The sequence below is a fragment of the Carassius gibelio genome, chromosome A9 (genome assembly GCF_023724105.1).
Source record: "Carassius gibelio isolate Cgi1373 ecotype wild population from Czech Republic chromosome A9, carGib1.2-hapl.c, whole genome shotgun sequence".
Classification (NCBI taxonomy): domain Eukaryota; kingdom Metazoa; phylum Chordata; class Actinopteri; order Cypriniformes; family Cyprinidae; genus Carassius; species Carassius gibelio.
The window spans coordinates 13501554-13529050 of record NC_068379.1 but is presented as its reverse complement, the minus strand read 5'-3'; the positions used below and the strand labels follow the sequence as shown (position 1 = coordinate 13529050).

Sequence of the window (27497 nt, the reverse complement as noted above, 5' to 3'; positions counted from 1 at the left end):
GTTGGATGTACATTTTTAAAAAGTGAGCTGCTGGGGAAAAATTTGAACGGAATAAAACCTGTGATGTAAAAATGAGTCATATATAATTATATACTGCTGACATCAGCTGCCTGGTGCTTATATGGGTTCACCGTGTGCCCAAAGGCAGCATATGTGGTTAAGGGCTCTAAAAGAGAGGACATATAAATAGAGGTGAAATTTTACAGCATCTCATTAAGACTGATGCTGAAATCTGGAACCTATTCGATTGGGTTTGTAACCTTGATTTAGGCTGCAGTAAAGGTCACAGAAAAATATATGCATTTAACGGTTGCTTTTGGTCAAAATATGACCTAAAAGTAAATATCAAATGAAATACACACATTATTAAGAAATGGCCTCATGAAAGTATTAGAGAAAAGAGACAGTTGTCATGTTTATCTGAGCCCTAAAATAAAATATTTATTAAACATTTTGTACAATAATATTAAAACAAAATACAATAGATTTATAAAGAAATATATAGTGAAAAAACAACAACAAAGGTTGAAAGAAAAAATAGTCTTGTGAAAGTCTACATTATCTGAGAAGCAGGGAATCCCACGCTCCTTTGCTGACCCCTAAAGGCCAGTAGCGGCTTCAATCTGTGCTCATTTTCTGATGCATCAATTCATGTTGTGCATGTGTCATTTTAAAACGTACATTGTAAAACCTATTTCACAGCCTTTGTACGCAAAATAATTTGACATCCAGCATCATGATATTGTGTAACACAAGTCACTTGTGTAAAATGTTGTCAGTGTACTGCATAAAGTCTATGATTGCTTAAATATAAAATAACAAGAAAATTTCAACACAACACTAAGTCAATACAGTAAACACATGTACCAAGAAATAGGGATAAAAAGGAGACCCACAAAAATAGAACAAGGCTTAATACACTCCCTTTGCAAGAACAAATCTGAATTTTATGACACAACATATTGTCATGAAAACACATTTTTCACAAGACTCAATACACTGCACCATCTGAACAGTATTGCACTCACCTCTGGTAGACAGCACAGGAACTAACTATAACCGTGCAGTGCACCCTACAATCTTTCTTGAACAGAATGAAATGCTGTAAATGGCGTATTGTGCAGCATTATGATATACAAGACAGTCTAGCAATGAAAGTATTAGTGCAAGTTTACTTTGAATCATCAGAAAAATCTTTTTGAGGTGGTTTCAATGGTACAAATATTTATATGCATTAAAATGCAGATATTTGCATCCGTGTTCTCTTGTTAGAATTTAAGCATGAATTACATAGAGTATGGAGACATGCTGGCTAAAATGCTTTGGGCAAAATAGTGTTTGAAACTTTCAAAAAACTGTCTTGACATTTCTTTGTTTTATGGCACTAATGGTCAATAAGACATTGATTTTACCTTCTTAAAATCAGCATAGGATTCGACTGAAGAATTGAACTGACTGAAGCATTTAAAAACATTTCAACAAAAATAAACCCTCTACCATTATTGTTAGAATCTAGATACGGTTTCTTCATTCTACAAAAAAAAAAAAAACCATTTTACATTAAACAATCATTAAAACTCCTTTAAAAAAAATCAGCTTGAGCAAAAGTGTCTGTGATGACAAGACAAAAGTGTTACGAAAAGGACAGCATATTTTTGAAGCCACGGCGATCTAGATATGTTACGGTAGTGATCATTTCAACAGCTAACAGCTGCATGGTTTAAGAGCCAACATAAAACCAATCTGCTCCAAAGAGAATGACAGTAAATGATAAATCCCCTCATGTCATTTTTAAACAGACTTAAGTTTTTACTCTTTCTTTCCGACAGCATTTTTGATTGTTTAGCACTGTGACGCCACAGAACGACTATTAGTAAAGCATCAGCCCAAAGTACAGTACAAAAGTAATTTATGTCCTCTCAGTCCTTTCTCAATCTTCAGGGTTTGGTTTTAAGTACTGTTGCCCTGTTCCTGTTCAAACAGCAACATGGCGAGCTGAGAGCGTGACCCAAGGCTGTCCAGGGTGCTCTGCACACACCTCTGGTAGATATCTTCACTAAGATGAGGATTACATGGCTGGTAACTGTATTTCTGATTCAGGGCCGGCTCGACTGCTCGGAAAACATGGAGGCCAGAGTATCTGACGAATATATCATATATATCCAGGTTCTCTAGGATCTCCTCATTCTCCTGGACATCTGAAGACATGCGGGTCCGGGTCATCATGTAGTCCGAGTTGTAGAAACATGCTTCTGTGAAGGAACTGCGATCAAAGTGGCCGGACTCTTTGACCAAATCCATCGTATTGGGAAGAGACTGGTTATGATAAGAAATGTGGGGATTGTAGAATTGGAAATGGATGGGAAAAAACACCTGCCAGTTGTTGATGGAGTTCATCCGACAGCGATTGAGGAACTCGGAGTTGATGCTGGTTTCCACAGTGGCGATGAAGAACAACGTGTCAACCGGGTGCTTCTTGGAGATGAGGTCCATAAATTTGATTTGTGAGGGACTTCCGCTTTTAACGCTGATCCAGGGGACTTTGACCGTAGGATACCGGTGCTCATAAGCACTGATCTGCGCTTTGACGCTGGCGAAGATGTCATTCTGGTTGACTTGTTGGGCCTCAAATGGAGTGTAGATAAAGAGAAAGGTCAAGATGGCATTCTCACTGGTTTCAAAAGCGTTTGTGGCATACACGTCCAAAAACCGGCGAACGCGCTCTCGGTCTTGAAGAGTGACGGGGAGGATGATATGGACTCGAGTTGCTTCTGTAACATAAGGCATGGGGATGATCTCAATACGACTGAGAGGCCTCACCAGGTGGACCCTCTTGGTGATAGAGCGACTGTGTCCTTTCTGGTTAACCACCTCCAGCTGGAGGTCCAGGGTGTACTCCATCCCTCTAGTGGGGTCAAAGCGTCGGTATCCATTAATAAACTTCTGCTTCTTCAGGTGCAGAACAGGCTTGTACTTCTTGTTCAGCTCTCCCATCGCCGTCTCAATGACATCAGCTACGTCCAGCTTATCGATTCCATGGAGCTCGCATTTCGGAGAACCATCGATGCAGGAGTACACCTGATCCTCGGTGAAGTAATCCCACCGTAGGACCTCGAAACGTGTCTTTGGCTCAAAGGGTGGATTGATTCCAACTGGCCACAATGCACTACGGTTGCCCTCGAAAGCCACCACACTCACATTTTTTATTTCCGCCTGTTAAAGAAGTAGAGCAAGGCGTGGGATACGATTAAGCATTTTAAGATAATTGATGAGCAGGTTATTACCGCCATTTGAAAATTTGTTATGCTGCACATTAACGGACCACTTTGAAAAAGCAGAAAGGAAAGTGCTAGCAATTTTACACACCCTTTACAAAAAGCCCATAATGAATCACTGTACTCAAAAGGTCAAGGGAAATAACTATTTCTTCTCAGTTTGGCATGGGTGTTAATCAGAACAGGTTGAGTATAAGGGTACCTGCAGTTTTTCGATCTCCTCATATGTCTTCTGCAGCTGGATCTCAGTAAAGTGTTTGTGAAGTCTGTACATCTGCTCAGGATCAGACACTGGGTGGACGGTCAATGCATTGTTAAACTGCACATTATCTTCCTTACTGGGGTCAGGATTTTTTCCCATTTCATAATAATAATACTTCTGCCCCTGAGGAAAGAAAAAAAAAATGTTAGTGAAGTGAAATGTCTTCATTTAATTTGTTTGAACATGCTCATTGCCACTATTTTTTACATTCGGATGACCTTTGCAGTCATAATGTGCTCACTGTATGGGATAAAATGCTCACTTAAGGTGAACCCAAAAATCATTTAAATCATTTACTCATTTTCAAGGTGTTCCAAACCCTTTTTTTTTTTTGTCCTTATTATATTGAACACAAAGGCAGCTATTTTGAAGAATGTTGGTAACCAAACTGTTGACAGGAACCACTGACAAACATACAGGTTTGGAACAGCTTGAGGGTGAGTAAATGACAGAATTTTCATTTTTAGGTGGAGTCCAATTTAAAAACACTAATGATTTAAAAACACTATTAAAGCTGCAGTAGGGAACTTTTGTAAAAATATATTTTTTACATATTTGTTAAACCTGTCGTTATGTCCTGACAGTAGAATATGAGACAGATAATCTGTGAAACAAATCAAGCTCCTCTGGCTCCTCCCAGTGGTCCTATTGCCATTTGCAGAAATCCATCCGCTCCCGGTAAGAAACAACCAATCAGAGCTGCGGTCCGTAACTTTGTTTGTGTTCAAAATGTAGAAAAATGAACATAATAAGCGAGTACACCATGAATCCATTTTCCAAACTGTGTTTTTAGCTTGTCCTGAATCACTAGGGTGCACCTATAATAAGTGTTTATATTCGGACTATTTTAGATTGCTTCGGGGGTTCCGCGGCGGAGTAACCCAGTACCTTTGTGATTCTTCATAGACATAAACAGAGAGAAGTAGATCCGGCTACAATGTTCTTCCGCAAGACGCAAGCAGTTCTGTTTATTAACCGCTAGAGCGTCAAAAGTTCCCTACTGCAGCTTTAAATGTAATTTTCGACAACTCTGCCTAAATTCACTTGTACCATTTAAAATGATGATGATGATGATTCTTTTTTTTATTTATTCAGACAAAACAGTATAGAATTGATCAATTATCATTCATAGCACAAAAATAAGTGCTGGCTTATCTGCATCAGCATTCCTTTGGAAATGAATGTTTAACTGAGATTTTTGATCTCTTCTCAATGCTGGCTCCAGGTTGCAACAAGTGATGTTCAAGCAAAGTAAATGCTATGTACTGCGCCATTAAATATAATATAGGACACACTTCAATGATGTGTTGAGAGACGGGAGATGCTTTAATGACAAAGGCAGAGATGGATTTATAACTGGATGCAATGACAAAATGGAGACAGTACATTATTTTTAGTGTGTCTGATCCGCTGACTCCATCCCCCAAGTAGCTCCACACTGTCATCTAGACATCTAATGCTCTTCTGATGTATTAATAGAGGTCTCAGTATCCGTTTCAATAAGAGATTAACCGGTGGACATCCAAACAAAAGTGTGACATATGACTAAATTTTGAGCTGTGATTCTGTCTGGACCATAGGCGACGAAGCTCAATAGCATGGTCACAAAGCAGACAAACACTAAAGTTTTATTGTTAAATTATTGTCTTAAATTCTTATGCTTATTTGTGAATAATTAATTAAAAACATTGTATAAGTTGGTATGAGTCAGTAACTTTGGTCAAGTTCTCTTCTAAACATTCTAGTTTCCATAGGCCGGTACAACTTTTAGCAGGTGTTTATACGAGCTAAATGAAAGACTACTTAAACCACAAAAAAAAAAAGAAGGGAGAGAGAGAAAGTGTGCGGTCTAAGGACTGTATTAAAGGCATTTAGTCCATTCCTGGGCAAATGTCAGCACTATATTTGTACAGTTAAACCAGACTTGAACTGAATACACCAAATAATTTCCTGCATTAAAAATCTATATTGATATTTTTGTGGAGGATTTAAAATAAAATAAAAAACTATGCATCAATATCTTGCATACATAACAATATCTTAGTACCTATAATTTAAGGTATTCGTTGTAAATATTGGAAGGAAAACTAAAATGAACCACTCATACAGAAATGTTTTCTCTAAGATAACATCAACAACAATAATGCCTAAATTTGCTGCATTTAGAAACCATAAATATTCCCATAGATGTAATTAAAACTGTATTACAAAATACCTAAAAATATGAGAATAGATGATTCCCAAAAGCACATGAAAAAAAAAAAAACAATCTATGTCATGCTTCACATTCCCTGTAGTCCTTTATAATTCTTGTAAAATAAACATTCTAAACTAAAATCTCAGTCACATAAACAAGCCCGAAAAAAAAGGATGCATAAAATGTACAAGTGAATGTCAGCATATAGATATAAAAAAAGATAGCATACATCGAAAATAAGTAGTAGGCCTACTTGTCTGGCATTTAATGATTATTTTTAAATTGTCTGGTCAAGTGGAAAGGACAAAGCTAGAGTGAGAGATGCTTAGGGAAGTCTATACTTGTCTAATAAAAAAATTATGGACTATGAATTCTTGCCTTAAAAAAAAAAAAGCTGTATATTTTAGACTTTTTCTTGGTTATGCAGTACGCACTGCTGAATTCCCAGACAGGATCTGGGCAAACAGGGACCGGTGGATGCACAAACAAAGCTGCTGACTTACATCACCTCTAACCCAGAGAGAGAAAGACAGGAGAACTGAAAGCTTTGAGATCCAACCTCTGTCTGCTGGAGTCAAAAGAGACAGACTGCAAAATGTAAAAGGTATTTCAGGTGAGAAAGGCCATTGAAAAAACATTCTAAACTGGTTCTGTACTTCAAGATGGTGGGAAGAGGAACTAGAATGTGTCTTGAATTTAATTCCAGCAGTTACTGGCAGTGAGCGTAAAGAGCTGAACAGAGGTGAAACTTGAAAGAATAGAGTGCTGACTGACAGACTAAAGCAGCAGACTGGAGATCTTCCCTTTAATTGCTGAGAACGGCAGCATATTAGACACCTGACTCTTGTTTTGTTTGTTGTATATGCATGCTGGGGAGCTGAAAAACAGTGAGATTTAGTTTCATCAAGAATAATACCTCATATAAAGCTGTCTGTCATCAAACACCGCAGGTTTACCACAGGGATTCTGACTTTCTTTCAGTCAAGGCCACAGAGATGGAAAACAGACACGACAGCTCATTCAAATAATGTGAAGTTGAAAATATCCCAAGTATTTTTTTTTTCTACACAAAAGAAATTTCCAACAACACCAAGTTCTAGCATCTCACAAACGCAGACATTTATCTACCATCCATATTTATGATTATGTGTGCAACTAAAACTGATAATACTCATGATAGAATTAGACTCCTCATAAAAAAGCATCATTACCCCCTCTCTTAATTATTGCAGTATGATGTGGCAATAAATATGTCATTGAGTTTAAATGCCCTTTAAATGTTGATCATAGTGACACACAAAAAAAGTGTTTTTATAATGTCATCTAAATGCTTTAGTCAGAGGGAAATTGTACCAGGCAGGTTTTAATGAAGTGTGACCAACAGAGCTGGATAATGCAACTGTAGCTCAGCTTCCAGCATGTAAACATTTTAATCGCACTACAATTGCCCTCAGTGATGCATACTCGCTCTGAAAAACAGAGGTGATGCGTGGTGTGTATTTATTATTTTTAATATTTTTGATTACGCATCGTCATGTATTTTTGGAGATCAACAGCGGTACCTTGATTATAATTGCACATGTAAACATTCAAGCTGTCAAACTTTTATAGATTGGAAATTTAAAACAACAAGAAATGATGGAAAGGAAGGGGAAAGGGTCAAAAATTATGCAGGATGACCTTGACCTTATATTGCCCACATGAGCTAAAGATGTTGAAGTATTTTAACCATCAGTCACTGGGTCTGAAGCGTAACACAGCATTTTACACAGTGTCAGGATGATTAAGAGAGGGTAACAGGTCTGGAGCTACTCTAGCATGTAAAAAAAATAAAAAAAAAAATAAAAAAAAAATATATATATATATTTTTATTTATCAAACTGACATTAAAGACATTTATAATGTTACCAAAAGTTTTCTATTTCAAATAAATGCTGTTCTTTTCAACTTTTTATTCATTGAAGAATATTAAGCAGCACGAAGAATATTCAACATCAATAATAAAAAGAAATGCTTCTTGAGCACCAAGAGCATATGAGAATGATCTCTGAAGGATCAAGTAACACTGAAGACTGGAGTAATGGCTGCTGAAAATTCACCTTTGGCATCACAGGAATACATTGTTTTGTTTGTTTTTAATATTTTTAATTAGAAACCAGTTGTTTTAATTCATAACAATATCTGACAACATTACGTTTTTACTGTATTTTTTTATCTAAAAAAGGGATTTTGGGGGAGGATAAGAGACTTCTTTCAAAAACATAAACAAAAATCTTATTGTATCATGTGTCCGTTTTTGGCCAGATATAGATTTCATGAAATATAAAGGGTTTTCCCAAGGCTGAGAGAAATGATTTACATATTTGTAAAAGTCTACTGAATGCAAAACTTCTCACCTCAAATGCTTCCACGCAGCTGGTATCAGCATAGTCAATGATGCATCGCCCGAGCCACTCGTCATGTCTCGCACTGAAGATGTCATTCCTGCAGTTCTCCAGGAAGGGCTGGAGCCTTAGCAGAAGACTTCGGGACAGCAGGAATCCAAAACCCCCGTAGCAATACCGCCCCTGCATCTCACCTCCGATGAACACTTCTGGACTGCCCATGTACAGCACCCGGTCTATACTCAAGTGTTCCACCAGAGCCTTGATTCGATTCGCCTGAGTGTACGTGTCATCCTGGGCGAGGTAGAACCAGTCGTACTCTGTGATATAATGTTCTAGAATGTACTTGATGGTCTGGAACATGTTCCAGATGAGGCGTTCATCACCGTGGGTGACCACAACCATCCCGTGGGGTATCTTGCGGCTTCGCGTACCGGTGAAGAACACAACGTTGTCCAGATGATGGCTGATGGTGCGGTTGACAGCCACACCTAGAGTGTTGATGGTGTTTTTGGAGGTAATTATTCCCACAAAAAGCCGCTCTCGGATTCCCAGCTCTGTGCTGATGTATTTCGCCCTGAGAAAACAAACAGATACATTTTACAACTTACATCACAATTTACAACTCATGATTGTGCAATTCAGGTTGTAATTCAATGCAATGTTTAACCACACAAAAAAAATAAATGAATTCTCGGATTAAAAAAAAAAAAAAAAAGCCACAATGTATATTTGTAAAGATTTTATTATATCTAAAACTAAAACAAAAAATCTTACAATTATATTAATTAAAAAATAAATATATATTTGATGGAAAAACTAAAAAATTAGAAATGTTGCTGTAACTGTTAAAATTAAACCTGACATTAAATCTATAGAAATATTGATAAAGAAATAACAAAGGCATATAACAAAATTACTAAAAAAATGTAATCTAATAAAAAAATAAATGCTCAATTAAAATGACAATAAAAAACTATAAAAAGTTAATACATAATATTAAAAAACAAATTGAACACAAAGTTGCCATTACAATAAATAAGCAATAATTATGTGAGATATAGAGATGCAATTTTGAGATACAGTATGCATTTGCAATTATAAGAAACAAGAAATAACTATTATTATATAATTTAAGTTTTTTGTAGGCAGAAATTCTGGGTATGAGCCCGAAAACAACAATCAGGATACAATCAGGATACAGCTTTGTGAACCAGTGCCTGGAAAAGGAGTTTAGTATGAGGTCAATGTGAGCCTAACTGATCACACAAATTTATGAATATAAGCAGTACAACCGCTCCATATACGCAGAGTACGCAGTCTGCGTAGGGCACCAACTCCAAGAGGGGGCACCATCCCAGTTGATCAAAAAAAAAAAAAAACACAAACTGACACCGCTCGCACCCAGGGGGGCAGGGTTTCATATTTTATTGGGTGCCGCCATTGGCTAGCAGACCCCCACCTGCTGTTAGCATTCCATTGACTCCCATTCATTTTGGCGTCACTTTGACAGAAAATAACTTCATACATCGGAGGCGTTTAATGGCTCCATTTGTCCATTCATTATTTCTAAAGAAACACGAAAATGTATAAAAGGCCCCATTATCTTGTATCTTACGTTGTGGCCCCCTAGAAGCAGTTTTTGTAAAAATTGGCTAAAGTTTGCGTCATAACCTGCGACTCTCTGTCAAACAGTAGAAAAAATACCGTATGGACATGAAGAGAAGCTCGCAGGCAATCTTTTACTGTCTACGAGGCCATCGGGGGAACGTGGAGGCATGAAGTAAAGGGAGAAGCCCATAGAGAGTGCATAAAAGCAATGGGACAAAATTATTCAACAACGTCTGCAAGATTTGGTGGGTGATTCAGATTTCTCTTGGCACAGCGATTAGAAGACTTACAAGACAGGTTGCTCACATGACATCTACGTCATCAAGCTCAGTTTGAGTTTGCGCAGTTCGCTCGACCCCCAGGAAGTGCGTGCTTCTAATTGACTTCATATGTCTCTGTTGAATCCAATGATGTCACTGTGTACATTTCTTTTACTGTCTACGCTCGCACCTCGTGTTTGTGGCTGAATGTTCATAATTGATGGATGGACATCTATGCCCGGGTAAAGGACAGGCATAAAGTTGGCTTGACGTTGGACGTTCGAGAGTATCAAATTTAGGGACTGTCTTTTCACATGGGCTCAAACGAAAATTTGAAGCTCAATAGCATTTGAGGAGAAAGACTTGCAGTCATAAAACAATTGTAATGTGTTAATTTAGGTGTCAGCTACAATGCACACCTTAATATATATTAAAATAAATTATAAATCATTTAGGTAAAAACGAGGCCCGTTTATCACTTTCAGGCACATTCCTGTGAAAGTTTTTATTTATTTTTTATTGTTATTTTCAGGTTTCCTTACGAAAATTTCCCATGGTTTTAACAATAGACCCACAAATCATAATTCTTGTAGCCATGGTAACTGCAAATTAACCATGGTTTTGTTACTTCAAATAATATACTGTAATGTTTTGTTGTTGTTGTTGTTGTTGCTATAAAAACAGACCTAAGCCATCAACAGTATTTAAAATGACTTCAATTATATAAAAAAAAAACTATGAGGCAATAATGATTGGTTAATAATAACTGTTAAAATGCATCATGTAGGCAAATACAAAATAAACAACTGATGTACATGTTATTACAAATGCCTGCAAAGGGAGCCAAATGCCATGTAATTGCTGCTGTTACACTTACAGGACAATCAAATCCTTGTTAAGGCTACTGACCAAACATTTAATTCAAATATACATTTAATCTTTCATTTTTGGCCACCTTTTTGCTATAGATGACACAGCCTTTATAATTTCTTCAACAAAAAAATTTGCATATCACAAGCCTTACAAAAATAAACCATGGTTTTATCATAGTAAAACTGCTTGATTTCTTTTTGCATGATTTCTGAATGCTTGAAACGAGAGAGCTACAATTGTAATACAATTTATTCTTTTACTTTTTTATATATTTAAAGTTCTATTTTCACCCCTATAGTAGGTGTTTTGTTTTTTTTTTCATCGTCAAATTTGCGGAAGGGAGGCACAAAAATACAATCCTGCTTAGGGCACCCATTTGGCCAGCAGAGGCCCTGAATTTAAGGTGACTAAGAAGGGCCAGTTAGTCCTTTCTGATGTCACCCATCCATTGTGTAATGAATTTCAACTGCTTCCTTCTGGCCAAAGATTTAAACTCGATTTGTGCAAATCAAACAGATATAAATATTCCTTTGTACCTACTGCAATTAGGTTTTCAATGACTTATTATAAATGTGTGTTTTATGTGTGTAGTGGTGCTGCTGTAAGTGCATGTATACTGCTGTCTACATAAAGAATTGCCTTTTAAGGACAATAAAGTTAAGTAAGTAATTAAAGACAACTGGCCATTTCAAGTTATGGGATTAGTTAACTGTAGTCTGTAACCTTCCTAATTTACATCTGGGCATTGTAAGTGTTGGGTGCACAATAACAGGAATAGGAACGAGGAACGAGGCACTAAATGAACTGTACCAGCACATCAGTGAGCAGCGGACAGGCCGCCCTGATACTTTTCTTATCTTAGCTGGGGATTTCAACCACGCTGACATAAAGAGTGTGTTCCCAAAAATATACCAACACATTAACTTTCCAAGACATGGTTACAACACTCTGGACTTTGTTTACACCACCCAGAGAGGAGCTTACAAGGACCTCCCCCTCCCCCACATAGATGCCTCAGACCACATCACTGTCATGCTAATGCCTGCATACCTACCGCTCGTTAAAGTCGCCAAACCAGTTCACAAACAGATACAAGTGTTGCCGGAAGGGTCATCAGAGGCTTTTCAAGACCACTGATTGGAATATGTTTAAGCAGGCTGCCACATACACTAACACCACAGACCTCCAAGAGTACTCAGAGTACTCAAATGTATTGATGATGTAACAGCCACAAAGACCATCACTGTCCGGGCCAACCATAATCTGTGGATGACAGGGGAGGTCTACAGACACCTTAAGGCTCGGAACAATGCCTTCAAAGCTGGAGATGAGGTGGACCTGAGGACAGCTAGAGCCAACCTATCCCATTGCATCAGAGAGGCTAAAAGACAGTAACGGTCATCTCCCTGCTGAACGAGTTGAATGCCTTCTTTGCTTTCTCCAGGTCCTGACATCCTTTCCGGAGCGTGTACTGAGAGACTATGCAGTGGAATGTACTGATGTCTTCACAGGCTTTTTTAATCAACTCGCTGTTGTCTCCACATGCTGATTCAATGACTACCGTCCAGTTGCACTTACTCCTATTTTCATGAAGTGCTTTGAACGGTTAGTCATGCACCATATCAAGTCTGCCCTCCCCACCTCCCTGGACCCCTTCCAGTTTACATCGGTCCAACCACTTGACTGATGATGCCATCGCCACTGCCGTCCACTTAGCACTCACACATCTAGACAAAAAAAATGACTCATACATCAGAATGCCTCTCATAGACTTCAGTTCAGCATTCAACATATTCATCCCTCAACAGGTCATTCATAAACTGGTCCAGCTGGGGCTCAACACATTGCTGTGCAACTAGTTGTTGGACTTTCTGACTAGAAGATCTCAGGCAGTACGGGTCGGCAGCCACACATCCAGCATCATCACACTGGGCCCCCCAAGGATGTGTGTTGAGAGATTGTTGTTGACTTCAGGAGAGTACACAATCAACATGTTCCTCTGACCATCAATGCTGTGACTGTGGAGAGAGTGAGCAGTTTGTGAGTGTGCAAATAACAGAGGACCTCTCCTGGACTGATAACACAGTAGCACTGGCCAAGAAAGCGCAGCATTTTCTACAGAGGAACCGTAGAGCTGCATCACTGTGTGGTATGGTGCTTGCAATGCGTCCTGCCGGAAGACTCTTCAAAACATAGTAAGAGCAGCTGAGAAGATCATTGGTGTCTTTCTCCCCTCCCTCCAGGACACCTTAAAGCCCTCTGCATCACAGGCAATGCCATCAGGGATGAGACTGTGGAGTCTCCAGTACTGATGTCCGGTTGAACCAGTTGAACCAGTTCACCAAATTGAAATGAATCATTTGAAATGGTTTGTATCTCCAATAAGCATTAATCCACAAATGACTTACTGGGGGGGGGGGGGGGGGGGGGGGTGAAATGCTAATTTTCACTCAATCTCCTGTTAATCTTGAGTACCTATAGATTAGTACTGCATCCTTCATATCTCCAAAAAGTCGGAAGCACTTTATTTTACTGTCCTGTTCCTCATGTACATACTATGTACTTATTATAGTAATTTCAATAACTATGTAATAACTAGGTACTAACCCTGAACCTACCCCTAAACCTAACCCTACCCCATGTAGTTACCTTGTGTTACCAGAACTTTCTTAGATAAATACACTGTAAGTACACTATAAGTACATGTTAGTACACGTACTGTAAAATAAAGTGCAACCAAAAAGTCTTTAGTTTTATTATATTTATAAGAGAAAGACAGTCTGTACTTTTTTTTTTTTTTTTTTCGGAAAAACACGAGCGGCTGGAGGCGCAACGTGTGGGCGGAGCTAAAGAATCACGAGAGCAAGTAGGCTTTTGCGTTGAGAGCGTCTGGAAGCTAAGACATTACCGTGAGGAAAAAAACATCATCCGAAACAAACCATGGGTAACAGTCAGATTCAGCTGTATATTTACTATCCAGAATCAGATCCTGAGGCTGAAATTGAACAAGAGCAGCAGCAGTAACGACTACAGCAGGACGTCTCTATGTAGTATGTCTTGAAACTGTATATATTTGCTTAGCGGTTTTGGAAAATGACTAAGTTCCACTTTATGTCGTCTTTTTTTTTTTCTTTAAAGGTGTACATGTGGGAAGTGCAGTTTGATGCCAACATCGCATTTACTTGATGTACGCGCCGATAGCTAAGTTAACAACAAGCAGTTTTACTCACCGCCTGTGGTTTTAACACAAGATCGTGACCCTTTTTCATTGGGACTGCATCATCCTTAAGAAATAAACAATATGCAAATCTGGCGTCAAACTGGGCCTTGTTTGTAAAACAAGCATCTTCGAAATGCAGGGAACAAACACAAACACTTGCACAACTCCGTTGATGCTCTGTAAAAATAAACTCCATCCACTGGTCCCTTAATGCGTTTTTTTTTTTTTTTTTTGGTAATCTGTGCAGGGTTGTCTTGCCCTGGCAACCAAAAACACACTTCTTTTGTGACATTGCGCTCTATCGCTCTGGTCAGTGAACGTCTCTGCTCTGTTCTACGGGCGCACGCGTGCTCTTCCGGGAGAAGTGCCCTTAGGACCCATATAAGGAAATTCCGCTCTCTTTTGGAACAAAAATACTCCTTCAAACGTACAACTTAATTTTTGAAACTTTGTCCATGTTTAGCATGGGAATCCAACTCTTTAACAGTGTAAAAAACTCAGTATGCATGAAGCAGCATTTCACCCCCCCCCCCCCCCTTTAAACTTTAAACTTTTTTAACGTGGCTGACACTCCCTTGGAGCCAAATAAACCAATATCCCAGAGTAATTAATTTACTCAAACAGTACACTGACTGAACTGCTGTGAAGAGAGAACTAAAGATGAACACAGAGCAGAGCCAGATAACGAACGTACGCGCCTACTGCTGGAGCGGTTCTCGTTCTCCAGTCAAGAACCGGTTGCATTGGTTTTCGGATCACCAGTACACTGAACCGTGAACCATTTCTGTCTAACGCATCTGATTTGGGAACCAAGGAGCTGATGATACTGCGCATGCGTGTAATTTTTCAAGAGGACAAAATGCATATTGAAATATTTTGTTAAATATCAGAAAGTGTGATAAAATAACTAATGTTATGAGCGCGGGCAAATGGGTAAAATCTTGAATGAAGGGCAATCTGGCGAAACGTAAGTTTATTTAATAGCAAAAAAATCGCAATGGATTATGTATAGTAAGTGGATCGTGGTATCTGCGCTGATGACACCTAATTTATTTACTTTATATTTTCAAGATTTAAATCCTCATATGCACATTATTGCTGTTACTGTATTTGGGTGTGCTGTTGCAAAAACTTAATTGAAAACTTTTCATGATTATGAGGTTTTTAGCTGACTAGTGAAACTGAAGTTATGATTACTGACTTTACATATTTGAATGTTTGATAGACTTGACACCATTAGGTCATCTACAATGGTGTCATAACAGCTCCCACATCCCCAGGTCCTTCCACCCCCCCTCCCACTAACAAACTGTGACCTGCACCAGACACTTTGTGCAGCATTGGACTGCTCATTACCTTATTCAACTACCTCTTCAGTCAGTTTAAATAAAGAACTGCTCTCTGAGCTCTTTGTCACTTTAATCAGACTGAATAAGCTCTTTTGCACTACAATCATTTTATTTGAACTGTTTGTTTACTTCGCTGGTTTGCACTCTATCTGCCATGTGCCCTGTGCTGCTTTACTTAACTTTATTTTAATTTTTAAAAAATATACATGCTCTTATTTGTATAGTTTTATTTTATATTTATATTATATTTATTATATATATGTGTATGCTCTACTGTTAGTGTCATCTGTATGCACAAAGGGGCTGAGAGTAATGTAATTTCAATTCTCTGTTTGTATGTGCTGTACATGTGGTGGAAGCATTGACAATAAATTAGACTTGACTTGACACTGAATGATTAAAGAGTTCCCAATGGGACATATTAAAAGAAGGAGATTGTGGGAAAGAAAAAAGTATAAGCCTTCCACAGGCCTGTTTCATCTATGAAACAATGTTGAAATACAAATAGTCACTGAAAATATGGGAGGCCCTTTCAGCATAAAAACGTCCCAGCGTTACTCGTCGTAATTATATTTTTACTAGTAACAATTCAATTAAAGAGCTCTATAATTTAATTTCTACTAGTAACAATTAAAATTATAGAGCTCTATAATTCAATTGTTACTAGTAACAATTATGATTATAGAGCTCTCTAATTGAATTCTTACTAGTAACAATTACAATTATAGAGCTCTCTAATTGAATTCTTACTAGTAACAATTACAATTATAGAGCTCTCTAATTGAATTTTTACTAGTAACAATTATGATTATAGAGCTCTCTAATTCAATTGTTACTAGTAACAATTCCATTTAGAGAGCTCTACAATTCATTTATTACTAGTCATATGTCTCCATTGACTTCCATTCATTTTTAATTATAGAGCTCTGCAATTCAATTGTTACTAGTAACAATTCGGATTATAGAGCTCTCTAATTGAATTGTTACTAGTAACAATTACAATTATAGAGCTCTGTAATTCAATTGTTACTAGTAACAATTATGATTATAGAGCTCTCTAATTGGATTCTTACTAGTAACAATTACAATTATAGAGCTCTCTAATTGAATTCTTACTAGTAACAATTACAATTATAGAGCTCTCTAATTGAATTCTTACTAGTAACAATTACCATTATAGAGCTCTCTAATTGAATTCTTACTAGTAACAATTGAATTACAGAGCTCTTCAATTGATTTATTACTAGTAAAAATACACATTAAAGATATGTGTAATTGCAGAGCTCTATAATTGAATTACAGAGCTCTCTAATTGAATTGTTACTAGTAACAATTGAATTAGAGAGCTCTCTAATCGTAATTGTTACTAGTAACAATTGAATTACAGAGCTCTCTAATCATAATTGTTACTAGTAACAATTCAATTAGAGAGCTCTGTAATTCATTTATAGAGCTCTATAATCAAATTATTACTAGTAAGAATTCAATTGCAGAGCTCTCTAATTGCAATTCTTACTAGTAATAATTTAATTATAGAGCTCTCTAATTCCATTGTTACTAGTAACAATTTGATTATAGAGCTCTATAATTAAATTACAGAGCTCTCTAATTGAATTGTTACTAGTAAGAATTAAGTTACAGAGCTCCATAATTCAGTTCTTACTAGTAACAATTAGAATTAGAGAGCTCTGTAATTGCAATCTTACTAGTTCAAATTGAATTACAGAGCTCTACAATAGCAATTCTTACTAGTAACAATTGCATTACAGAGCTCTGTAATCGGTGACATATCATTATGCTAATCGTGCCTTATGCATATTCAACTGGGGTATATAAACAGGCAGGCGGGAAATTTTGGCGCCCCCAGCTGACATGGACGAAGTACACGGTGGAGAGGCAGGGCTGAGCAGTCTGCAATATCTGCGATTTGTAGCCAAAACATTAAATTCAAACACAATACCATTTTAAATCCCCAGGACGTCTCCTAACAAAATAAAAAGAGAAAATGCAGATAACACATTCATAAAAGAAATTATAGACATATTAGTGCTCTTAGTGCAAGTTGTCTAAAAACAATCTGGTGCTTCCTACACTCAAAAAAAATTACTTTCACTTTTGCCAATTTACTTTAACAATGTGAACTTAATTTAGTCTAGTTCATTCAACAAAAAAGTGTGTATTGTCAGCTTTACTTAAAAATTATTTGTTCAGCCAACATAACTGTTGCATAAAAGAAACAGATTAATAAAACCAATACAGACTTGAATCTCATTGGCTGAGGATTTTGCAGTGTATTATGGGTAATTGTTGTTCTGTCACCCTCTTGCAGAAGTGTAGCACCATTAGATAGGTACCTGAGTAATAACAGATAACAGTTGAGTTAATGAACTTGTTCTAATGTAATTTAGAACAAATCACACAAATAAGTTGTTGGAGATGTAACATTGCATTTCAAACGTGTGTTTGTGGTCTGTTTGACGAACCTTAATTAAGAAGCAATGTTGGTGTTGAATTGTATTGGGCGACTGCACTCTAGTTTACTGATTCGGTGTTAAAGTCTTACTAAATCCTTATTGCAGGGGGTGGTGTTTCTGAAGTGGAATCAGTAATTTTTCTTTGTCATCATTAATCACAATTTTCATGTACAATGAACTGAATTGTTGTTTGTTGATTCTACTAAGGTTTGTTAATTTAAGTTAACTTTAACATCTTTTGTAAAATGAACTGAATTATTGTTTTTTGAGATTAGTTAAACAAATTGTGTTGAACCTGGTGACATAATATTTTTAATTAAACCCAACATTTAATTTTTTTTGATGTGGGACACTGAAAGGTCTATGATAAAGGCCAAAATCTATGATAATGATGATAGTAATAATAATGATAATGAAAATCGTCTAGTAATTCTCTTGGTTATGGATGGATTGATTGATAATTGAACATCATCAGACAAATAATACAATATGATAGTTTTTATGCATTTACAGTGGGGATCGAAAGTTTGGGCCCCCCTTGCAGAATCTGTGAAAATATGAGTAATTTTCAAAAAATAAGAGAGATCATACTAAATGCATGTTATTTTTTATTTAGTACTGTCCTGAGTAAGATATTGTACATAAAAGATATTAACATTTAGTCCACAAGACAAAAGAATTGCTGAAATTGTTAAAAAAACTTTTCCCACTCAAAAGTTTGGGAACCCTTGGTTTTTAATACTGTGTTCTGTTACCTGATGATCCTCGGCTGTGTTTCTGTTTTGTGATGGTTGTGCATGAGTCCCTTGTTTGTTCTGAACAGTTAAACTGAGCAGCGTTCTTCAGAAAAATCTTTAAAGTCCTGCAGATTCTTCAGTTTTCCAGCATCTTTTCATATTTTAACCCTTTCCAGCAGTGACTGTATGATTCTGAGATACACCTTATCACACTGAGGACATTTGAGGGACTCGAACACAACTATTTAAAAAGATTCAAACATTCACTGATGCTCCAGAAGGAAACAAGATGCATTAAGAGCTGGGGGGTGAAAACTTTTGAACACAATGAAGATGGCCAAATTTTTCTTATTTTGTTGAAATATAATTGTTTTCCATTTAGTTCTGCCCTTCGTAAGCAACAGAAGATACTTGTATGTTTCCCGGTACACAAATTAAGTACAATTTACCTTGATCTTCAAATTCCAAAAGTTTTCACCCCCCAGCTCTTAATGCATCTTGTTTCCTTCTGAAGCATCAGTGAATGTTGGAATCTTTTAAAATTTTGTTTAATTTTTAAATATTTGGGTTTGAGTCCCTCAAATGTCCTCAGTCTGAAAGGATGTATCTCAAAATCATACAGTCACTGCTGGAATGGGTTCAGATATGCAAAGATGCTGTAAAAAATAAAGTGAAGTAATTTTTCAAGCATTTACTTTTTATTTTAAATGCAAATAAAAGTAAAAATAGTAAAATAAAAAAAGTAAAATAGTTTTTTTTATATATATATAAATTAGACATTTTGACTAGACATAAGAAGTATTTGGTAAGATTTTTTTTTTTTTTTTTTTTTTTTTTTGCAGTGGACCTATGAATTTAACATGATTTACTGAGTTAAAATACTCAACAGCACTCCATTTTCTGTTTTAATGTCAGGAAATAAAGTTGATACCCATGTAGTGGAGTTGGAGGATTTAGATGAGAGCAGATCTGAGAAAGAAGGTAATGGCGTAGACATGGGGCAACAGATATAAGAGGAAACGGCCAGTAAAGCCTCCAGAGCAGAATCAGATCCTGATTTATCGTCAAATAGTGAAATCGATGACACTGTCTTGGATGAGGACTATACACCTGAGAAAGATGACAGCCCAGATAATGGTAGTGATACAGACACAGCTCAAGGAGCTGTCAGTGAAGGAGATGCAGGAGATGTACTTGAAACTTCTGCTGTTCAACGTCATAGGCACCCAAGGCCAGATATGTGGACGAGAGAGCTGATAAAGGAGAAGCGTCTTAAGGGGGAGAATTAGAAGAATCCAATGGGACAGGAGAGACCACCAAAGACCATGGGCCCACCCTGCACATCACATCACTGCTTAAAGTCAGAGAAACTGACTGAAGAGCATGGAACAGATATCTTCAACAATTTCTGGTCCATGCCTTTCTGGGAGACACACAAGCTGTATATCCAGACTCTAGTCCAAAACGTGCCCATAAAACAGAAGAAAGGTGTTGTTGCATCTTGGAGAACAACATCCCTATTATACCACCTGCAACTGGCAGATAGACGTAAACTACCTGTGTGTAAGAATCTTTTCTGTTCAACACTTTGCTTTGCCCCCAGAACCATCGGATCATGGTTAAAATCCAAAACTGATCCGTGTAAACCCGAGATCAACAAGACTGGCCCATGTGTGCCCATATCAGATGTTGACCAGACCTTCCTGAAAGAATGGCTCTCTGGACTGCCTACAGTCCCATTCCATTACTGCCGTCAGGACAAATTACACATCTTGGTTATATTTAGGAGAATAAAAAAACTTTGGTTATGTTTGCACAGCACCTAAGTGGAACTTTGATTAAGGGTAGAAAAGGAAAACAGTGGTTAAGGTTAGACATTAATAAGAAACAACTTGGTTAGGGTTCACAAGTTACACATCTTGGTTACATTTAGGAGAGTAAAACAAGTTTTGTTATGTTTGCATTTTATATGTAAGAGAAAGTCATGGCATATTCTGCCTAAGTCACTTTTATTGGTTAGGCAATTGATGATGGATCTTTTTCTTTTTGCATACTTGTTCACACATCTGGTTGAATGTACTGTTATAATATCAATAAAAAATAACAATGTGATTTCTAAAAAAAAAATGTTTCTTGTTTACCAAAAACATTGAAATATAACTTTTATCAATTATGATATGAGACTAACGATAATATATATATATTTATATATACAAAAGAGTTAAATGCACAGTCAGAATTCCTCAGTGTTCTCTTGTTCATTTTACTTAACAACAAACACATGCAACCACAACAGGCATAAGCTTATTTGAAGGCAAAATATAAAACAATATTGCAAACCTGGAGAAAAAAAGAAGAAGAAAAAAAAAAAAACTTGAAAAAAACTTTAGGCTAGATTTAACCCCGAGTCACAATTTATAAAAAAGTTTAAGACTATTTGGCCTAATGTTTTCTATTTTACTTAACAACAAACACAATCATTCTATTATTGCATATCAATTCTAAACACTGTAAATATTCATCTCAGGCATCATCTTAATTTTGCTTTAATGTGAACATGATTAATGTTACCTAAGTCTGTAAAATATTTCAGGATACTTTAGAACCACGCTACAGGGCTTTTATTTTGAAACGCACTGTTGTAGGCGGGATATCTGCAATCTGTTTTGCATCTCATGAATAGGAGTTTCTACTAGTAATAATACAATTATAGAGCTCTGTAATTGGAATTGTTACTAGTAAGAATTGAATTAAAGAGATCTCTAATTCAGTTTTTACTAGTAACAATTACAATTAGAGAGCTCTATAATTCAGTTTTTACTAGTAACAATTGAATTAGAGAGCTCTCTAGTGGAATTGCAGAGCTCTGCAATTGGATTATTACTAGTAACAACTGAATTACAGAGCTCTGCAATTGTATTCTTACTAGTAATAAATGAATTGTAGAGCTCTCTAATTGGAATTGTTACTAGTAAAAATTGAATTATAGAGCTCTTTAATTCAGTTGTTACTAGTAAGAATACAATTGCAGAGCTCTATAATTCAATTAGAGAGCTCTACAATCATAATTGTTACTAGTAAAAATTGAATTATAGAGCTCTATAATTGTAATTGTCACTAGTAAAAATTAAATTATAGAGCTCTTTAATTGAATTGTTACTAGTAAAAATATAATTAGGACGAGTAACGCTGGAACGTTTTTTTGCTGAAACGGCCTCCCATACTGAAAACCTTGTTGAAAAAATCTTTGAATAGGAAAGGCAAATATGCAGTCATGTTACTAAAAGTAAAAATTAAACTCAAAGCTCCAGTAGTATTTTTTGTTTTGTCTTCACTATGAGAAGCAAGTAAAGTAAGGTTTATATTTCCATTTGCTGAAAAATACTGATCTTCAACTACTTAAGTCACTTATCTTGTCAAAATGTCATTAAGAAAGAAAAATAATAATGTAACATTTTAGGGCAGTTGCAAAATGCAATGTGCTTCGATTTTGATTAAACCAACATCATAGGCATGGCTGTATACAACCTTGTATTAACCTTGAAATTCAGGAAAACAACCAATTTCAGTAAAGGTAAACAACAATAAGACCAGGTGAGTTTTTGTGTGGTTGTTTTGTGTTTTTTAGTTAATCGTTGGGAATGTAGCCTAGTCGCACAGACAGACAAGCTGTTATTCATGACTTCCTATACACGGCTATAATTCATAAAAATAATAACTGTAATTATAAGTTTAACTCAATCCATATTCCATTCTGTAAATATGGGATATTTTAGATTTTATTTAGAATTTAAGAATATTTTACCAAAGGAGGTTTTGATTGTCTTTTTGTCTTGTCTGGTATATACGCACAAAACTTTTTTTTTTTTTAAATAAAATAAATAAATAAACACAGGAAGGCCAAAACTATTACAAGCAAATACATATACAGTCATGGAATCAACTCGACTAGATATACCCTAGTATAAAATCAGAAAAGGTTTTTTTTTTTTTTGACGGGAACCACATAATAAAAGACAGAAGAAGCAGTCTTCTTGGTTTGTCTACCTGAAAATTTTCTTTGGCTGTGACTGTTCAACTGGTTTATATGGGATTATTCTCGGCTGGAAATCCTCCTCCTCCTCACCATCATCATTCCCAGTGGAAATAGAGTTGGGTCTCCGGGCTCCTTTCAAACTTCCATCCTGGGATAAAATGATTCCTTCATCTGTTATAGAATTAATATCACAGCTCTCCTCTACCCAGCTCACACTCAGCAAACTCAGAGTAAATCCCAGCGAGATCCCGATAATAACCGGGCCGATCGGCCTTAACAGGCTGATCAACATAGGAAACCTCATTGTACTCCGACTAGTGCTGTGCACACCTCTTTTAAGCGCGACCTTCTGAACAGAGTAGCGCACATTAAGAAAGCGTTTCGATAGCTAGCGGAAATGAATTGGACGTATTCCTTAACCTGTAACAGTATCACCTTCCTCTAAAATATTGAGGCACTCGTACGTGTCGGTGGCTGTCACTCCTCCCAGAAGACTCGAGTGCCCCGCCCACAAAATCAAACGTCATTACAAACAGTCGGGGCATCCCTTTCAGTTTGAAATCCAATGTGGTTGTGGCTAGAAGCAATACAGCAAAAAAGGGAAGCTAACAATTAATAGAATTTTGTACCTATTAGATTGCATTTTATTAACGTCTACACCTACCATCCATAAACCTACCCCTTACAATAATGCAAAAATAGTAATTACTGAAGTAGGCTACAGTGTAAGAAAAAGTAGGCTACGCTTCATTGAGGTGCGTATGCCCAGTAGTTTTTGCTGTAGCTATGCCATCTAATGCCATTTAAACCTGATGTCTCTTCGTTATAACGTTTGATCCTTGGAGTTAAGCGGTCACTTTGAAAAAGCCAATGAAAATTAAAACTGGTAAGTTAACTTAAACAGAATCTTTTTATATACATTCTGTCATGAGCTCGGAATCGATAATGTTTACTTATTTTACTTATTTTCATAAGACACACAGTAATTGTGTAATAGAATTATGGATTTATTTGTATTTCCTGGGAATTTATTTATTTGTTTGTTTGTTGAATCTTTGCTTGTGCTTTTCTAATTTTTTAAATAATCACTGACCTCTGTAGTTCATTGATTGTCTGTACATCAGTGTATTTTTATTTATTTATTTGTAGGCTTAGTTATTTATAGATAGATAGATAGATAGATAGATAGATAGATAGATAGATAGATAGATAGATAGATAGATAGATAGATAGATAGATAGGAAATATTAAATAAATTTCTATACAGAATCAGTCATTCCAATAAATAATTCTCCTTCAAATATATATGATTTGACGCGTGAACTCTGCAGTAACTTAACGTGAATGAAATTGTAGAAGACCCATCAAAATCTCTCTGACACATCAGACACAAACACACTGAGTGGAAACAATTTCTTTATGGGCCGCAAAAGCCCCAAAGGGAACGTTTCCCTCTCTAAGCTCTTTGTTCTAGATCAAGGGTGTGGTTAGATGTTATCAAGCATATTTGCATGATTACCTCACATCACAGTGGAAGCCCTTTCCTTTGGAAATCACAGAACCTAGTTCCGCTGATTTGAGTGGAAAACATGATCAGCCTAGTCCCAGATTAAACCTATCAAGTCTCTGTCAGGACATGTTGGCTTTTCTACTCTTGGGTTTTCTGTGGAACTTTGACAGGGCATGTTAAACTGAATTTGCTTGATATAAGTATTGCGTTTGCCATTTTCTACAGAGGAAGAGATTTTGTCATTAAAGACACTTTAATTTCTGCTTTGGATTTTGTACTGCAGACAGGAGAACGACTTTGCAGAAGCCATCTGACAGTCATGATCTGTCATCAGACATATTAATGTCAAGCTGCTAGGATAAAGGCATGTGTATGAGAGTTGACATTTTCTTTCAACAGGTGTTCCTTGGTTAAATTTGATTATTATTGCTCCTGGAAGTATTTAACAGTTGGCATGCAAATGGTTTTTTTTATTTTTTTTTTTATTTTTTTTGATAGTATCATGTCAAAATCCACTTGAATTGAACTTTACTAAATTAGCATAATTCATTCTTTAGCACACCCATTTAGTCTCTGAAACTGTAGCCATACGTCCATACTATCTGCCTACAAAACAAAATCTAAACACTTGGGGGTGCTATATGCTCACACATTTAGAGTCCAAAAGTCTCCCCCTAAAATTAATGGCTTAATGAAAATCATTTCCAGCTGTACGATTTTTGCTTCATAAAACCATGTGCCTATTCAATAAATGTGTTTCAGCACAATACTATCTATCACTAGTGAGAAGTTCAAATTGTTAAAATAGTTTATAAATAGCTTCTCTTATTGCTGATTTTCCTTTTCCTTCTCCCGTATATAAGATGTAAACATAAGGAAAGAAAACTGGATGTAAAGCCATTTATGCAGCATGACAGAAAAAGTTGACGATTCTGACTTACAGAGAGTTTATCACACCAGTAATCAGTGTGTGGCCCATTACCTCTGTGGCTCGTCTCCTTGCAAATGTGTATCTCAATAGAAAACATGGCTTTTGACCATGCAACAACTACATTTTTTTTTTTCATCCAGCATTATGTTTTGTTCCTCCAGATGTTTTAATATAAATCTATCATATAATTTCAATGCAGAAAATCCCACAAAATCGTAAATCGTCCATGTTGTCTGGTGAAGCAATATTAAATTAATCATCAGTGTACTTGAGAAATTGTTAAATTAACCTGGCCAATGCGACTGTCCAAACTGTACTCATATGCTAAATGGCGCCCAGTAGAGCTGAAGACATCTTCCCTAAAACTAACACCCTCCATTGGGCCAAAGTTCATGCCATTACAGAGTATTAAAAGTGACCCATTTGGAAGTTGCAACTCCTTCTGGAATGAATTACTGCAAAGTCTGCAAAAAGTCTTACAGAGCAAGCACTGATTCAATGATGGCTCAAATCTTGTGGTGAGCAACAGTTTTTTTTTTATTGGAATAAATTAGAATGCACAAAACAGATTATTATACGGTGCGTTGTGATTATACATGTTTTATTCTGCCCTCATGTTCTGAAGAGACAAAAACTTACTCATCTGATACGAGTTCCAGGAAACAGCACATCTGCTGAATCCCCTCCCATCCTCTGTTGTTTAGATCATCGCATGACTTGACACTGTCCTTTCTTCATACTGAAAAGCCTGTTCACAGACACACAGAAGCGTGTGGCAATATTGACATTTTATAACACACAATCTACTGCCAGTGGTGAAGGAATTTCATGAACTTGACTTCTCATGGGGATTCCAGAATTGACTGTGGCCTGTTTATAAAGGTTATGGCACATATGTGTCATGTGGTTTTGATTTGGACGTCATTTTTAACTATGCTTAAAAAATATTGTGTGCAAATGGGATTTCTAATCGCAGTGGATGCTAACGTAACAGGGAGTTGTCTCACTCCCTGTTTGACGTCAGAATGTTAAACAATAGGGAAAAGGGGGGAGATCATAATTAACAGTGTTTTCTAAATAATGGATCTCCATATTAGTAGGAAAAGTGATGGCTCGGTTTTACCTGATCAAATATAAATTTAGCCCTGAATAAATGAGAGATGGTATTATCACACTCTCTGTATGGTGGACGGTTTCTGCATGGGTATTTTTCCGTGCTGTGTGTCAGCTGAAGATATTCTCCTGGTCTTCAGAGGGCTGTTCCCAGGAACGCTCAGCCAAGACCCCAGGCTCAACACCCTGCTGTACTTTGAAATGGGATCTTTATTGTCCATAAAGTTTAAGCCAAGTATGAAGAATCGCTCCTCCCAAACAAAACACGCACACACATAAAAAGAGAAAGGGAGAAAGAGGGCAGTCTGTTTCGTCAAAGCCATGTTTCCAAATATGCAGTAGATATACATAGATTTACTTTCTTTTCTTATAGATAACTTTCTTTAATATAAAGAAGCCTCTTCATTTCATATACTGTAACTACTACGGGAACAACAAGAACAAACCTGTCTTAGTGTGATTAGATGCTGATTTTATTTGATAAACTAATTATTATTATTTTTTACAGACTGCCATATGCTTTCAGTAAATTGATTTGCCTTCAGACCAGAATTGGTTGCTGTTTCTTGCAATTAAACTATCTCACAAGACAGGCAGGTTTTCTTCCCTCTTTTATGTAATGATAAATGGAACTTCAAAACACCTGCAGTTCAGACAAAAGTGTTCCATATTTGCCGCTTTGAAGCTGGAGGGAAAACAAGAGTGAAAATCAAAAAGACCTGACCCTGAGATAACAGATAAACAGCCTATCACATCCTCTTTCTGATCCCGGCTATCTCAAATGAGATATGAATACAGATTCAGAGCTTCTATCTTTGATTGTACCTGTATGTGATGCAGTACATCACTGTGTCTGAATCCTGAATCCTGAATGACTTCAAAAGAGCAGGGAGGTCTTGGATTTTAATCCGGGACCCCCTGGCCATCGGATAGATGAGGTAGAGCGTGTACGGCGAATGAAGACAACATCACAATGAAGAACTGTCTTGAGAGCCACAAATAACATTGGGAGGACAGTTAATGAGGGTGATAATGCAGATCTTTGCAGATGATAGATGAGAGGAACGCTATTACATGCCAAATGTGTGAGATTCATGGCTTTGTTTTAAACACACTGCAGGCTGAATGTGACTGTGTTTTGATGATTTGATATGCTCAGGAATCATTATTTAAACAATGGGGTGCTGGAATGCAAAAGCACAAGCTGAATTTGAGAATTTTTGGATTGTCTTTGTACAACTAAATAAATCCTGAACTATTTAATG

The 27497-nt window shown here is 36.7% G+C and overlaps 1 protein-coding gene across 1 annotated transcript; it reads right to left on the bottom strand.

The window, feature by feature from the left end:
• Nucleotides 1–415: 415 nt before the first annotated feature.
• Nucleotides 416–23170, bottom strand: LOC128019666 (chondroitin sulfate synthase 2-like). Its single transcript, XM_052605771.1, has 4 exons — nt 22690–23170; nt 8131–8695; nt 3478–3660; nt 416–3213 (listed from the first exon to the last, which is right to left on the bottom strand). The coding sequence occupies exons 1-4, from the start codon at nt 22980–22982 to the stop codon at nt 1951–1953; spliced, it is 2304 nt and encodes a 767-aa protein (XP_052461731.1). The 5' UTR covers nt 22983–23170; the 3' UTR covers nt 416–1950.
• Nucleotides 23171–27497: the final 4327 nt, after the last annotated feature.